The 15,815-nt window shown below is 42.7% G+C and overlaps 1 protein-coding gene across 2 annotated transcripts in view; it reads right to left on the bottom strand.

Annotated features, from left to right (window-relative positions):
• KLHL26 (kelch like family member 26) overlaps positions 1–13,840 on the bottom strand; it is a 374,709-nt gene extending 360,869 nt beyond the window's left edge. For both annotated transcript variants that reach the window (XM_069649307.1, XM_069649308.1), the window contains exon 1: positions 13,774–13,840. In XM_069649307.1, the coding sequence (XP_069505408.1) occupies positions 13,774–13,820 (47 nt within the window). In that variant the 5' untranslated portion in view covers positions 13,821–13,840. The remainder of the gene's footprint in view (positions 1–13,773) is intronic.
• Positions 13,841–15,815: the final 1,975 nt, after the last annotated feature.

Below are 15,815 nucleotides of genomic sequence, written 5' to 3'. Positions count from 1 at the left end.
TGGTAGGGGAGGAAAGGATTGAAGTCACAGCATAACGTTTTTGGTGATGGGGATTTTTTGGGGAAGGTTGACTGGGACATGGAGAATGGGTACAGGTGCATGTGGGATAGTGATATTTAATTTATTCCATGATATGGTTTTCTATAAAGTTCTTCAAAATAATAAAATTGGTCATGAATTGATCCATTTTTTGTTCCAAAAGCTGTAGATTATTTTCCACAGTATCTGTTTCAGGCGCGAGTTATGGTTGTTGAGCTTACCATAACTGGCGAATTTCTGGGGTTTTTCGATTTTACTTGAAACCATTACGTCCCTTTAACAAAGATTTTCAGTGAATTTCATAGGTTTTTTATTAGTCCAACATAACCATAACGTCTCCTTAACGTTTTTTCATTGAATATTATATATATGTATTATGCCAACCAGTTCGCACCAGCACCCTCTTCAGGATGACCTGCCGATCTGCTCCACGGCGAGCGTGCCCACCAAAGTGCTGGTAAGCTACTGCTACCCCGACATCGTTGATTCCCCCAGGCACTCTTACCCTGCATTAACACTCCTTGTAACTTTTTCTCTCCCTCCTTCCTTTCTTTCTTGGTACGATGTCTCTCTTGCATTGCCTTGCTCCAACATATCTTACAAATATGATAATATTGTATTTATGCATGCTCACCTATGTTATTGTAGGTCTCCCGGTTGTACGGCAACCACCACAACCCACCCACCAACAAATGTGATATGCAATTCTTCTTGCTGAATTTCTTAATTAACCCAGTATTACCAATGAGTCTTTGTGACAAGTCATGGCCTCACTATCTGGACTATGGTATCATCAACAATGTATAAATCTGGACAATATCACTGTGCCGCCTCAATCCTCACACATTTATCACTGCAACAGCTCACCTATCACAGCCTTGATAAAGACTACAGGCGAAACTTGCGTCGGCTCACCACATGCCAGACTTGTAATGTTATATAATTACATTAAACTACCATGTGCAACAAGATCTCAAGACTGAGGTGTCAATTCTCATGCAAGTTCAAAGAAGCTTACAACAATTGGACCACCAACAGCTGCCAGCGCCCACACCCGCCAAACAAGGGTTGTCACCCCACCAAGTACCAAACCTTTTTGGGAACCCCAGAGTTTTGGTTCCCGGACAACCCATGTGCCAGGCTGCAGGCAAAACCTAGAACATAGACTGGACCTGTGCGTAGGGGACCGGCTGTCCCAACACAAAACCCCAAACCCATTGAAACCATAATATATATATATATATATATATATATATATATACACACACATATACACACACACACACAGTTATATATGCATAAGGTAGTGGTGTCTCTTCATGTGGATGACATGGTGATCTTTGTCAAGGGTCCACAGAATAGTCTTGAGCCGATTATGACAGATGTGTTAAAATTTGGTGCCTTTTTTGGATTGAAAATAAATAATACAAAATCAGTGCTCTTTCCACTCACTGAATCCACTGGGAAGTTCTGTGGTGGGTTTGCGTTTCAGTGGCACACGGAATACACTAGGTATCTGGGTATAGATGTGGCTCGACCCCCCCCCCGACCTTATACCAACGCAACTATGAAAGGGTGTGGGAGCACACTAAAAATGGTCTAGGGGAGATAGACTTCTTATTAGAGGTTCAGTCAGTGCTGTCCTGATCCATTTTGTTGGGTAAGCAGGCAAATATGGCTAGGCGGAAGTGGAGTGCTCTGTTGGGCATCAAATGCATCCTCTGTCAAACTGACCTACTGCTTGCTCCAAAGGCTATACAGACTTTCTGTCCTGTCCAAGAAGAGTCCACATTCAGGCCTGCATCTCTGCGGCCTCCAACATGCCTGAACTCTTTGAAAATCTGCAACGAGCTGGCCAATCCGTCTGCAGTCTCCACCTCTCCTATTCTCTCCCAGGCCCTCTGTACAGCACTGGCTTCTCACTTCACCACTAAAACTCAGGACATCCTGTCTTCACTCTCCTCCTCTCTCCCTCCACATCCCTTGGACTCCCTCTGGCTGCCTTTCCCCCTCATCCTCCTTTCTCCTCTTTCTCTCTGACTACGCCTGATGATTCTAGACAAGTCTGATCTATGAAAGTGTCGTCCAAACAGGTGCTCCTCCAAAACTATCAAGGACCACATGGACACCATCGCTCCAGCTTTGGCCGATTTCTGCAAAACTTTTCGCCACCGGAACTTTCCCCTCTCTCAAGCACGCCCTTCTGCAGCCCCTCCTTAAATAACCTTCTGCCAATCATACCCATCTGCAAACTATCGCCCAATCTCCATCACTCCTTTCCTGGGCAAACTCCAGGAAAACCTGCCATCTCGCAGCTTACCCTCCATACTGAATGTGTTGGTTGTCTCCATTATATGATATATATGATGTGGCATTTATAACACACCTGTACACAAGTCTTCCATGAACATCGGTCTGGCTTCAGAGCAGCCAGAGGTACAGAAACTGCTCTCCTGAACACCTGTGAAAATCTGTTCACTAATCTTGATTCAAGCCTTCCTTCTGTCGTCATCCTCCACCTTTCCTCTGCTTTTGACACGATCAATCACGCCATCCTAATAAACTCTGTGATAACCTGGGAATCACAGATCAGGCCCTGGCATGGTTGACCTCCTTCCTGGACGGACCCTCCCAGGTTCAACTTAGGTCTTTCCACCACCTCTCTCTCTCCTCATGTGGTGTTTCCCAGGTCACTAGCCTCTCACCCTGGCTCCTCGATGTCTACTTGGCCACTTTGGCCCATCTGATATCAACCTTCTCCTAAAACTTTCAGTGTTACGCAGATGACACTACGCTCTCTTTCAGGATCCCTTCAGGCTCCTCTACTCTCTCGCTCATTCCTGACTGTCTGCGATCGCTCATTCCTCTATTCAGGATTGGTGGCCCTCCAAACGATCTCTGCCCTAATGCCAATAAGACAGAGATCCTCCACAAGATCCCACGTTCCCTCTGGCTGCCCACCTTGTGCCCTCTTTCTTCACCTTCCAGTGAGGCAAAAAAACCTTGGTGTCATCTTTGACTCCACTCTCTCCTCACATCACAGACCTTGTCAAGAAGGCCCACTACCAGCTGCACTTCCTCAGAGGTATTCTTCCTTTTTACATTTTCCCCCCAGCTCGTCTCCAGAGGCCTGGTTTTGTCTAGGCTGGACTACTGCAATAGCCTCTTTCTCAATCTGCCTTCCTCTACTCTTCGCCCTCTGCAACTAATACAGAAGAGGATTGCGAGATTTGTCCTTGGCCTCCAGCCCAGAGACTCTCTCCAGCCCTGAAATCAGTGTTGGCTCCCAGTGGCAGCAAGGATCAATTTCAAGACCCCATGCATTGTCCATAAAGCTTTCTGGGGTCAGGGCCCACATTGCATCAAAATCTCTTTAAAAACACCTTCCTTCTCAAACCCTTCGCTCAGCCACCTCCAACTCTGAGGGTCAGAGGCTTGTCCAAGCAGAGAGTGGGGGGGGGGTAGATCTCCCTCTGCTGCAGGTACCTCCCTCTGGAATGGTCGCCCTGACGGACAACCAGAAGTTCTGGAAGCAGCTCAAAACCTTTTTTGCCTCCGCTTTCTCTCTCCCCTGCTGACTTTCCTGGCTCCTGCGCCAACTGGCTGCCTAGCTACCCTCTGAGTCTCACTGGGTACCAGGCTCCTTCCATGACCCCTGCACTGCCCCGGCCTAACGTGCCCTTATGGGCTGTAACAGTAAGCCTACAGTCCCTGCACTTACAAAGAGTCGCGCTTCCCTGGCTGCTCATCCTCCAAGCAATGCTGCCCTCTAGGCACTTCCTCCTTCCCTCTCCTAGCACTTCCCATTTTTCCCTCCCCTTGCACTTTGCGTTGTATTGCACTTGCATGACCTGAATGACACAAAGCCTAGTAAGATCATTTGTTTTGTCCTCCCTCTGTCCCCCCCCCTCGTCCGGTTTCACCTAGAAACATTATGTACAGACGTGTTATAAATGACTTATATCAAAGAGGCGTGTTGGTGTTGCGTGACATGGAGGCATATTACAAGGCAGCCCAGGCTGGGTTTTTGTTGCATTGGTTTGGTAATGGGATTGACAGACACAAACCATTGCAGTGCAGTCTTTGTTACGAGTGGTTATACGAATGGCTCCTGGTAGACCGTCTAAGCCAAAGAACATGGAGTTGACTTGCAGGGCATGGGTTAATATTGATGGGGAGGGGTTTTGTATTCTCCCAAACTACCAGTCACCCACATCCTGGGACTACCTGTAACCAGTGAACTGGGTGGAATGGCTCGGTAGGTCATGTTTCAGACGTTTTCCCGAAGTGTGGAGGGATTGAGAGGCAAAGGGAATGTTACATCCCTGGATTGGTTTTTATACTTCCAGCTGTGCAACACTCGAAAAGGTTTATTTCCGATCTGTCCAAAGGAACCAGAGAGACACTAGCAAGATGGTATGTAGTCTATATATCAAAATCTTGGATACCCCGGGGGCGGTGATGCAAAGTCAGCACAGGGGGAGAGTGAACCAACATTAGACACAATTGCAACTGATGAGGTATGGCGGTAATGCTGAGTGAAAATTAAGAACATTGCTCTTAATTGTAGGTTTAAGATCAATTTTACTACACTCCTGCGGTTCAACACCAGTTTTTCCCTAAGACTTCAGATGAATGCATTAGATGTCCATCCACACCAGCGGACTTCCTTTATGTGGCATGGAGCTGCTGCCCTCCCATACTTCACTTCGGGGGGGGGGGAGTTTTGAGATACTGAGTGACATCATTGTGGAGCAGGTGGATCCTACACCAGTGGTGGCTCTACTGGGATATACTAAACAAATAGCTGGGCCAGTGAAGAAACTGGTAGGGTTGCTACTATTATTGACAAAGAGGAGAGTTGCAATGGTGTGGAGAGAGCTCAGTGCCCCAAGATAGAAAGATGGAAGGGTGCCATTCTTTACTGTAATGACATGGAAATTGAATGGTAGTTCACCCACGTGCTAGACCTAAAGATATATGGGATCCTTATAAACAGTATTTAATAATGCAAGCAGGATTGATGAGTTGGACCCAAATGTGGGGATAACCTGAGAGACAACATTAAAATGCTAGCGGGCAGATGAAGGGGAATGTAGATGACTGGCATGTAGCTGTAGCAGGGGATTCACAAGGATGGACGATGCGACGTGAAGATGATCTGATATGTGGATATTGCAGTTGTACATGTGAGGGGATGAACTGTTGAAGCGAACTGGGGGGGGGGGATTCGCTGAACCAATGCGTTTTTCTTTCTGTATTGAAAGTTGTTGGAAACAAAGTTCAAAAACCAAAAAAATATTCATGTGTCAAATTGTGGTTCACAGAGTCTCGGGTTAGTAACCCTATGAATAATCTAGCTCCTCCCGGCCGATTGTACAATAAACTTGCTTTACATACAAACAGGCGCTCACTTCTTAAGTGGTGAGCCTGTTCTGGGTGAAGGTGATTAGGAGGCCCATCCAGCCCTAAGGAAAGATAAGGGGTGTATCGGCCACTTTTACTCCCTACAAAATAGGCAAATACTCCCATTACTCCCTACAAAATAGGCAAATACTCCCAAAAACAAAAGAGTAAAAATACTCACAACAAAAAAATAGGAAATAGACACGGTGGAGCTTGAGCTCCTGCTTTCACCCACACAGCTCCAGGGATATGTATGGACCAGTAGGGCACCTAGTAAAACAAGAAAAAAACAACTAATCTTGCTGCCTGATCGTAAAAAATACACATCTTTTTTATGTGTATGAGTAACTAGGTGCAAAGGAATACGTATTACAAAAAAATGTGTTTTTCCAGGTAAAACATTTTTACTCACTTATAAAAATACTCCCATTGGGAATTGAACTTACGTTTTTACTCCCTAAAAAATAGTTTTACTCCCCAACTTTAAAATACGGAGTAAAATATACACTGCAAAATCGTATCTGAATGAGTCTATAAATAATAGCCAATTAGTACTTGGCACACCAGACGTCCATCCCTGCCTTCCTCATGCTCACTGTGTGGCAGTGCTTCGTCTACAGGAGGTCCATCATTGTCCGCTGGGGGAGGCATGTTCTCATACTGAATGAGGAATAGAGAAGGAGGGAAATAACTGCAGATTGCAGGAGCAAGAGAACAGATTCTTAGTAGATGAAGACTGGACCGGACAATCGAGAAGAAGCAGAGAAATCCATATAGGGATGACGCCAGTTTGGCTGGGTCCCTGGCTGGTTCTCACAAAATCAGAAGTTGCATCTTAAAAAGGTAAATGAAAAGGAAACCCCTAACAATTCCCCAAAATAGTCACATATCTATTGGAGTAAAATCTGGGAAGGGAAAAGCACTGGGCATGCACAGGGGTGCAATTCGAAATTAGGAGCACAGGAGCCAATATCCTAAAGCCCTGTGTTTCCTCATTTATACATCAAATACAAAGTGAGATGTGGTTTCTTTTCTGGCCTATTGCACGTTGAAATAAATCAAAATTCAAAACATTTAGCTGCCACCTTCAAGAGAGACTACCTTGATAAAGTTAAATATTAGTCTAGAGTATAGGCAGTGGTCAAAACTGAGGTCGAGTCACGATGGATCATGATACAAAGCTAGCACTATCGCCTGGGATGATGATATGCAGTTAATGCCATCAGCAGAGACCATAGTATAAACTGGATATTTGCGCGACAAAATGTATGCTGAAAGAATTCATTCCATTTATTAAGAACAGTGCGTGGTGCAAACCTCTGCACTCCCCCATCTATCAATGCCTAAGCAGAGTCGGGTGTAATGGGGGTGAGGGGAAGAAGAGTTGTCAACTTAATATCTCTTACTGGAAAATAGTACATCATCAGCCCCGAAATAGAACGACTGAAACCCTTACATACAGCCCCTTTTAAAACAGTGCATGTTCCTTGATAAAACGTAATCCATTAATGGGCAAGGAAAACCATACATTCATGTTTAGTGAAAGCCACATATAAACGCATACAGAAAACTGCACCCACACTCTGCAAACAAAGGATACATGTGGGTTTAGAATAGAACACAATGATAAAACGGAGCTTCAGATTGTTGCCTCAGGGCCTTGGCTGAAAAAGCTACCTGCAGACTTGCAAAGCTTCAGCATCGATGGCTCTACCATCGCAGTGGCAAAAAGTGCAAAGAGCGTTGGGGTCATGTTCGATGCTGAACTTAGCATGAAACCTCAGGTTGCCCACCTCTGGACGTCCTCTGGCTACATCAATAAATTCCTCTGCCACATTTGTCCTTTTCTGTCACCTAGGAACATGTCCCTTCTTGCATCAACATTGATTAACTCATGTCTGGATTATTATAACAGCCTTTTCTGGGCACCCCACAGGCAACCTTTACAGCACTGCAAGCTATCCGAAATGGGGCAGTCCAGGCCACCAAGGGTCTTGCCAGATGAGTTCAATAACCAATGCGAGGAGGGAGCTCCACTGGCTCCCGGTGAAACATTGTGTTACTCACAAGGCCTTAACACTGAGTCACAAATGTCTTAATCTCCAGGACTCCTTATCTTATTGAGCGTGCTAATGTCTACCAACCTTGCCGCTCACTCAGGTCCTCCGGTCAGGCAGGCCTCCAACAACCGAAATTCAAACTTAAAGGTTTCGGTGAGACAACATTCAACCCCTCTATCCCCCCTGGCCTGTAACGCACTTCCTCTCGATCTGATAGACAATATCCTTGACGGACTTCAGGAAAAGGATCAAGACCCACCGTTTCAATCTTAATTGAACCCCGACTCCCCCTCTCTTCTCCTGACTCGTCTGCGTTTTTATGTGCGTCCTGGGACCCATCGGTGTGTGGCGCGATATAAACATTTTCATATATACATTCTGGAGGACACTATTTGTGAATGCAAACAAGTCCATTTTTGCGTGTAAATGACTTAACACAAAGCCCAAAGTTAGCTGTCCAAGTAGTCTCCACATGGTTAATATATTCACTATCTGCTGCTTTCTGAATATAGCCAATATTTAGATCTGCAGTGTTCTGAATGTTGCCACTGTGTTAAATTCAGCTGCCTTTCGAGTATAGCCATGGTGTTGCATTTAGAGGCTTTTTTTGAGTATAGCGACTTTATTAAATTCAACTACCTTGTGAGTTTAGCCAGTGTAGAATTTAGCCTCACTTGGAGCCCGCCCTCATTTAAATCTAACTGCCTTTTGATTATAGCCACTGTGCTGAACTTGGCTGCATTTTGAGTATAGCCAATATCTTATATTTAGAAGATTTCAGTACAACCTGCATTATATTCAGCTCCCTTTTCTTTTAGCATACTCACTGTTATATGGTCCCCCGAGGGCGTTACCCTGCAGCGCTTTAAGGCCATACCAATGGGAAAAGGAGCTGTACAAATGAAAATGACATTACATCTAATACCAGCACAGGAAAATAAGTGCATATCTGTATTTCGTTTATGGATGTAATTTTCTGGATTGCTGGAGAAAATATTTGCATTGAGTAGAATATTTTAGGGACACCTTAGTTATGTTCAGAAAAGAGATCAATGTTTAACAGAATTGTCAGTACATACAGTGTCTAAGGCTGGGCGATATGGACCAAAAGTTATCTCAATATGTTTGGGCTGAATGGCGATATACATCTTGATATTGTTTATGTGAGTTAAATGCTCAGTTGTAAGCCGCCAACTACATGTTAGATGTCACAAACAACTTTATAAGACATTGATCAAAATAAAAAGCAAATACAGGGTTCCTCTTCTCGTTTGAGAATACACACAGCTGTGCAAATATTAAAATGTAAACAAAATAGTATATGTAATAATGGATGTATAGATCTCAAAGTTAACAATAGTGTCATCCTATATCGATTTTGAAATTATATCGATATATATCTTGGGAGAAACACAAGGGCGTCTTCCCATCTACTCACCTAGGAGTTTCTGCGCCGGTGGCCAGGAAAAGGCCATCACTTTTGGATCGCCTTCTCAAGGATCCAGCCCTTCAGATCCTTCTAAAATGCCCCTCGACTGTGCATTTGACTTAGCAGCTCTTTTACGGGCTACCATCGCCGTTCCAAGCTTAAGTCTGGAACTTTGGTTGTTGCCAGCTTGTGCCACAAGTCCATTTCAGCTTCCCACCTTTAAGGGAGCCTTTCCTAGAGCAGCTGCTGTGAACACGACTGGAAGGACACCTGTAAACTGCAATTGTCGCTGGGACTCTCCTTCCTCCATCTAATGAAGTGTCCTAAGGAGGCCTGCATCGTTGGAGTCTGCGTTTCTTCATCGAAGGTGGTGCAACTTGCATTTCCACTGAACCAGAAGAATTCTCAAACCCGCCACTCGTGGGTACCCGTCACTGGAAAAAAACACATAAGATCAAGTCCCCCTGCCCCTACCACCAAGTGGCCCCCAGACAAATCAAAGACAATCAATAAAAAATAGAAATCGGAGTGAGGTGTGTAGGTAAGCATCAGTACGACTGTCCCTCCACCCCCACCCCATCTTCCAAAGGATAAAATTGGAAAAACAAGTCCCTTGATCTCCACTCCACTCCACTCACCTTTGGTCGTTGAACCTGGGTGGAGTATCCTTCCCCTTGGTTGAAATATTTAAAACTAATAACCACCACAAGCCGATTGCATCTTTTCAGAAGATAACTTATACTGGTGAGAAATATTATGTTGGACATTTGAGCACAAGACCTCATTCATCTCGGGTTAGGAAACTGTTCTTGTGATTGGTTTACATCATTTACTGAATCTAACTTACCTCCTTTTATTGATTAAGCCATCTTATGTTATTTAAGTGAACCTATGAGGATTGTATATATTTGTATTATAGGGAGTGTTGTGTGATAATACCACCTGCTAGATTCATTTTTCAATGTGTTCATAGTAGGGGTGTACCTAAATGTTGGCCATGATCAAGTATTCGGTCGAATTCCGGCTGAAAATTAGATATTTGGCGTCAGCAGAATACTTTATTTTCACTCCATGCCGAATAGTTTCCCCTTCAAAATACATCAAGTACTGCTTTGACTGCAGTGCCTGGAATCATTCAGGCATATCATGCTTATCCTTTAAAAAGGATCATTAAGCAAATGCTTCTGTTGCTTGTTTGATTGAGTACAGGCAGAGCAGAGATGTGAAAGTGCCAACAAAGTCTCAGCCCTTCATGTGCTGTACAGGCAAACTTTAATCTGGTGGCTTGCTGTAGATGAAAACCATTGAGCTGGAACAATAGTTTACAAACTCACTATTGGGAAATTGTATTTTCTTTAGGAGCTTATGTATCTGCTGATGACCTGTGTGAGTAATCTGAAAGTTGAAGGTTCCAATTCCCAATCCAAATAATATAATTAAGTGGATTAATTTAACTACTGCAGATATCCCAGGAAGTTCCAAACCTGGAGTAAAATAGGTCAGGAAGTAGTGTGCCTGTAGGTCAAGATTATACAATGAGTAAGATGGCTCAGTAGGAAGTGTGCCTAAGGCAGAGATGTGCTTGTAATATAGAAACATAGGTTACAACTCCTGCTCTTCAACTTTCTCATGTGGCCAAAATGAGTCCCTTTGAATTGAGTAAAGTGACAGATGTTACTAAAGAATGTGGCTATCCAACAGATTGAAAGTTTTACTAAAGGTATGTTCAACCAAAATGCCCCAGTCTGTTTCAATAGAAATATTCTTCACAACAGTTTTTTTTTTTTTAAAAAAAAACAATATTTGTGTAATAAAGATGAGGAGACACAAGTTTACAATTTAGAAACATTGGACAAATGGTGTACAAGTGAAGCAAATGAGTGAAATCAACAAGCAAACACCAATTAAAGATCTGAAAATCAGCACTGTAGGATCAGCCAGCAACCATCAAGGACTCCTAATTCCCTATATATTTTTAGCCGGTGTCTAATGTGCATCATAACCACAACTCACCCGAAGAAGAAAGAAAAATACTATCCATTAATTAAAAGTCATTTTTCAAATGACTCCTCTCCTTTCAGAAGCAGAGGTAGAAAGTATGGCTTTAGCATCCCAAAGGTGTATTCAGTATCTCTTCAGCAGGGTGCCAATTGATGTAATGACTCCTTTTGTGTTTCAGGGCCCTGCTGGAGCCAGAAGGCTAATGTTAGGCAGGCCCAAAAGGGACATTTAAAAGTACAAGTAGAGACATCCCAGTCACCACTCACTGCGATTGCATACTAAACTTTTGGGCTAGTCTTAGTTACTTGGGCCCTGCCCAAGACGCAACGGCTATGAATGCACAAAAAAACAAACTGTGCTGTCGTTGAACAGTATATTTTCTAATAATGTATCCCTTTCATGATTACATAAACATCTTCCATAGACTAAAAAGAAATGCAAGAAAGAATGGATATAATGTGTGTTTTGGATAAAATGTGTGTTTTTAATTTACAAAGCGTTTCTCTTGCCGACACAACTTCATTAAAAAGGCAACTATTCGCCTTTGGACCAATACTTTCCAACTATTCGGTATTCAGCAAAACTACTAGTCAGTATATCCCTAGTTCAGAAGGCCTAAAATAAATCTTTATAACTGTCTACATTGAATTGTGTGCTATACAGTGTGTATTCAATGAGGGCCTCTGACTCCACTCACATTCTCGTGAGACTAAACACTGACTGCTCATCCACATATCTCGATTGGTTTGGGCTACCATCTCAGAACTCTGATCATTATAATTAGGGTGGCCTCCTAAAATCTGTCCAGATTTTAGAAATCCATATGAACAGGCACACTATTGTAGGTGGCAGCCAAGAGCAGATAGAGGTAAATAAATTAAGAGGCAAGTTAGAAACAACTCTTGCCGCCTTACAATGTCCACCGTGCAGTCAAATGCATGGAAACGAATCCAGTAAGATGTTTGTCCCACAACACAGTGTTCCTGAACTGTTAACCCAATGCAAAGGCAACCCAGACAACCGTGCCCCCCCTCCCCGACTAAACCTGCTAATAACTCTCTAGCACTCTGCATACCCACCACCCAACCCAGACCTTCACCAGGGAAGCAGCTCCAATCACTCTGCCAACTCTCCACAACAACTAGCATACACATGAAACACCAACATACATCCACACAAAAAAAAAAAATCACACAATGCATACAATCACACAGTGATCGTTTTTTCCGAACTGAAGCTACCAACAGCACATCAAAGCTCTCTTACGCTTGTCCCGCTCAACCCTACTAACCACCCCAAGCCCTTTCCTTTTCAGATCCGCCCGAGGAACATGCAAAATGGCAGTGGTGTATGATACAAGTCACAATAACATAATATTATATATGCAAAAATATGAGACCCAAAAAACTAAATAAAATCTTGGGAATCCCTGGAAACATTATTGTAGAGAAATAAAAGAGAACACACTGAAATTAACATTGCTTATAATGTACACCAAAGTCGCATAATAAACAGTGAATGGAAAAACGATGAGATCAAAGGCAGGGAGAATCATAGCACTATGACAAAGACAAGTACCTCACAACATATGTACCTAGTTCCAGACAAAAGGTACGTCTGGCCTTACTGTAAACAGATCGTGCACAGTTAGGCACTATGGCCCATGTTGAATAAACCTTGCTGAATATCCGTGAGACACCTAGTAGCGAAACGAGATCCAGGCAGCACCTCACAAAGATTAGGTGCATACCAGGGATATTTTGGGTCTCAGAATGCCCATTTTATGCAAAGGAAAATGTCCACATGTCACTCAAGTACAGTACAAACGACATTATGTGTTCAATCTATAATTTTCCCACGGAAATAATGTGGTGCTAGTGTATATATTTTTTTAATGTTATAGCTGAAAAATATCAACTTTACAACATTTCAAATAAAAACAGAAAAAGGAAGAGAAGGAAAGAAAAAAAAAACATCTAAAATTTACAAAATTGGCAAGGAAACAAGAAAAAGATGACAAAAGAAAAGAAATCACAGCATAACATTGGTTACCTGTGCAAATACAAAATGGAGCAAGAATAATAACCATGAGACAAATAACGTTGATTTTTTATACAAGCCTCTAGGCTCACTAGTGTATATTCGGTGGGGTCACAATTTCCATAAACGAAACAAAATCGGAAAACTGAAAAAAAAAGTGCCTTACTAAATAAAAGCACCAGGGAAGAATGTTTTAAAAGTGCAGCTACCACAAACTAAAGGCGGGGTCATGCAGAGTTCACAGGCTACAGCCAGCTGCTACAAACTTCTCACACAATGCAAACAAGAGGCAGCGAAAGTATTCATCACACTTCAGTGCGTGACGAGTACAATGACACGTTTCAGGAATGCATCACAAGCCTACTTTCAATTCTGTGTTATAAAAAAAAAAGTCACAGGGATGTTATGAAAATATGAGATGCCGTGTTTTAAACTGTAGATGACTTTATTGCACAAATCAGTAAAGTATGAACGTACAGAATAAAAAATGTAAAGGTGCGAGTTCCAAGAATGCCTAGAAAGGAGACCACGCCAAGCATTTGCACAGCCTCGCAGCGGATAGATTCCAGCTCTTTCAAGGCCTGTCCTATTCTCGAAGCCTCGGTTGTTTCCTGATTACATCCCACGCGAGACTCCAACACGCCCGAACGGATAAGGTGTGTTCCTTCGCTGCGTCTAGCCTATAAGACGCTGGGTTGGGGGATCTGGCTCTCAGACCCCGTGATGCCTCTCGGCCCGCCCCTCCCACGGGACGCTGCAGCTCCCCAATCCGGCAGCCTACCCTCGGGTAATTCTTACCTGCTCTGCTGCTCCAAGCCGAAGCCCCCGCCGCCGGACTCCGCCATTTTCCCGCGAACACGTTCAGGTGACGGGACTTAAAGAGACAGCGAGCAAAAAATAAAGCGAAATATAAAAAGCAAATGTCACAATGGGAACAGTGGCAGCATAAAAAACACGCGTGAAAAGGGAAGAATGAACACGCATGTATTAGGAAGAATACAATTATACATAATCTATGAAAAGGCGACACATTTTGAAAAGGTGACTACAGACAGCGCAACATACGGAATTAGACAAATGGAGAAAACAGTGAGAAAAATAGACCAGTTTTAAGGAGAGTCAAAAATACATAACAACAATGATGTGTACGTCAAGGAGAATAAAAGTCCACAAAGATAAAAAAAAAGTTCACTTTAGCCTGAGAATAAAACTAGCACACATAAACAACGTGAAAGCTCAGATCAGTAAAGTAACATTTACAAATTTCACAAATGAGACTACAACAGCCCATGATAAAAAAAAAGGGCACACTGTCGGCCTGATTCCCAAAGATGGGCTTCTTTGGAAAGTGTAAATGATGTACTTTTCATAAACAGAAACTAACCTTACCCTCCCTCAAATGACAAATGTGTTAAGGGAATTCAAAAATAAAAATAGTGTCTTAAAAGAAATGTCAGAATGGTTTAGGTAAAAACTTCCTTCCCCACATTCAGCAGCACGGGGTCTCAAGAGTTTCTTTAAAAAGGATAATTGAATGGCACAGTTCCATCAGTCTTGCACACTCTGGCTTACTGGTACAATTCAACAGTTCAGGTTTGGGTTTTAAGCTTTTAACAATTCAATCAGTTTCTTAGGCATCGTCCACCTTCTCATAAATACACAGTTATATGACTTTCACTTTGCCACAATTCACCACAAGCTTCCCTCTGCCGGGCTAGAACCTGTCTCTTTTCACATTCACCTTTTTACTCTACCACAGTTCATAACAGGCTTCCCTCTGCCGGTATCAAGCCTGTCTTTCTCTTTGTGGGGGGTCCCTTGCCCACGTTTTGTCCTTCTATTTTTTTACCTCCAAAGGTTACAAAATGGAACAATGGTGACAAGCGTTATATGTGCATTCCAAGAGATCAACAACTGTAAATCATTGGGGACGTTAGGCTCACTGATTTCACTTTATAGAGTTTTTGCAGTTTTATCATGTTTATTTTCACCAATAAAGCATGCAATACAATTAGAAATAAACAAGCTTCATAAAATTACAAACCTGGACACAAGATTGAGTCCAAAAGAGAAGAAAAAAAAGAAAAAATAATATCATAATGCATAACACAACATAAATAAGGAGAAAAAGTAGAAGAAGAGAGAAAATTGAAAAGAGACCAGAAAAGGAGAAGAGAAAGAAACAGAAGAATATCCAACTGTATCATTTGGTAGTACAATTTACCAAATAATCACAAAACACATCCCCACGTAACATGGCATGGTCTTGGCTAGCATAAGAGCAAATCAAAACACACCAGCATATTGAGTCACCATGAGACTTTAACCATACACATTGTGAAAGATCCCCCATATGTCCATAAACTTGTGGTTCCTTAGGGCCTGTATGATTGCGAACAAGATGATTCTTAGGGCTTGGAAGTCGTCCAGCTCTTTTTGCATCGATGAGTGTGTGGATGAGTTGCTTACGATCTCCACCTATGAAAAAGCAATTTGCAAATTGAAAGGAGAGACTGAAAAGCTTTCACTTTATACAAAGGCATGTTGGGTGTATGAATTGTTCCTGGGAGGGAGAAACACATGGGGTTAAATCTCACTTGAAATCTAGACTGAGCATGATTAGTAAGGAACAAAATGTAATTACCCTGTACACTAAACATAATAGTGTTTTGTGAATACATGTGTAACCGGCTGATTAAACCCTCTTGTATTGTGGCCTATCCTAATAGCTCTGTAGCTAGACAATATTTGTTACTCAAGTTCAAACTAAGTGAAGCATTGATCACCAAAGGTGCCCACCTTGGCATAGAACGAGATGTATGATATTGCTACCTATGTGG

Source organism: Ambystoma mexicanum, chromosome 1p (genome assembly GCF_040938575.1).
Source record: "Ambystoma mexicanum isolate Mex_15411 chromosome 1p, UKY_AmexF1_1, whole genome shotgun sequence".
Classification (NCBI taxonomy): domain Eukaryota; kingdom Metazoa; phylum Chordata; class Amphibia; order Caudata; family Ambystomatidae; genus Ambystoma; species Ambystoma mexicanum.
Note: the sequence above shows the minus strand (reverse complement) of the source record. Positions and strands in the feature narration are given on the sequence as shown.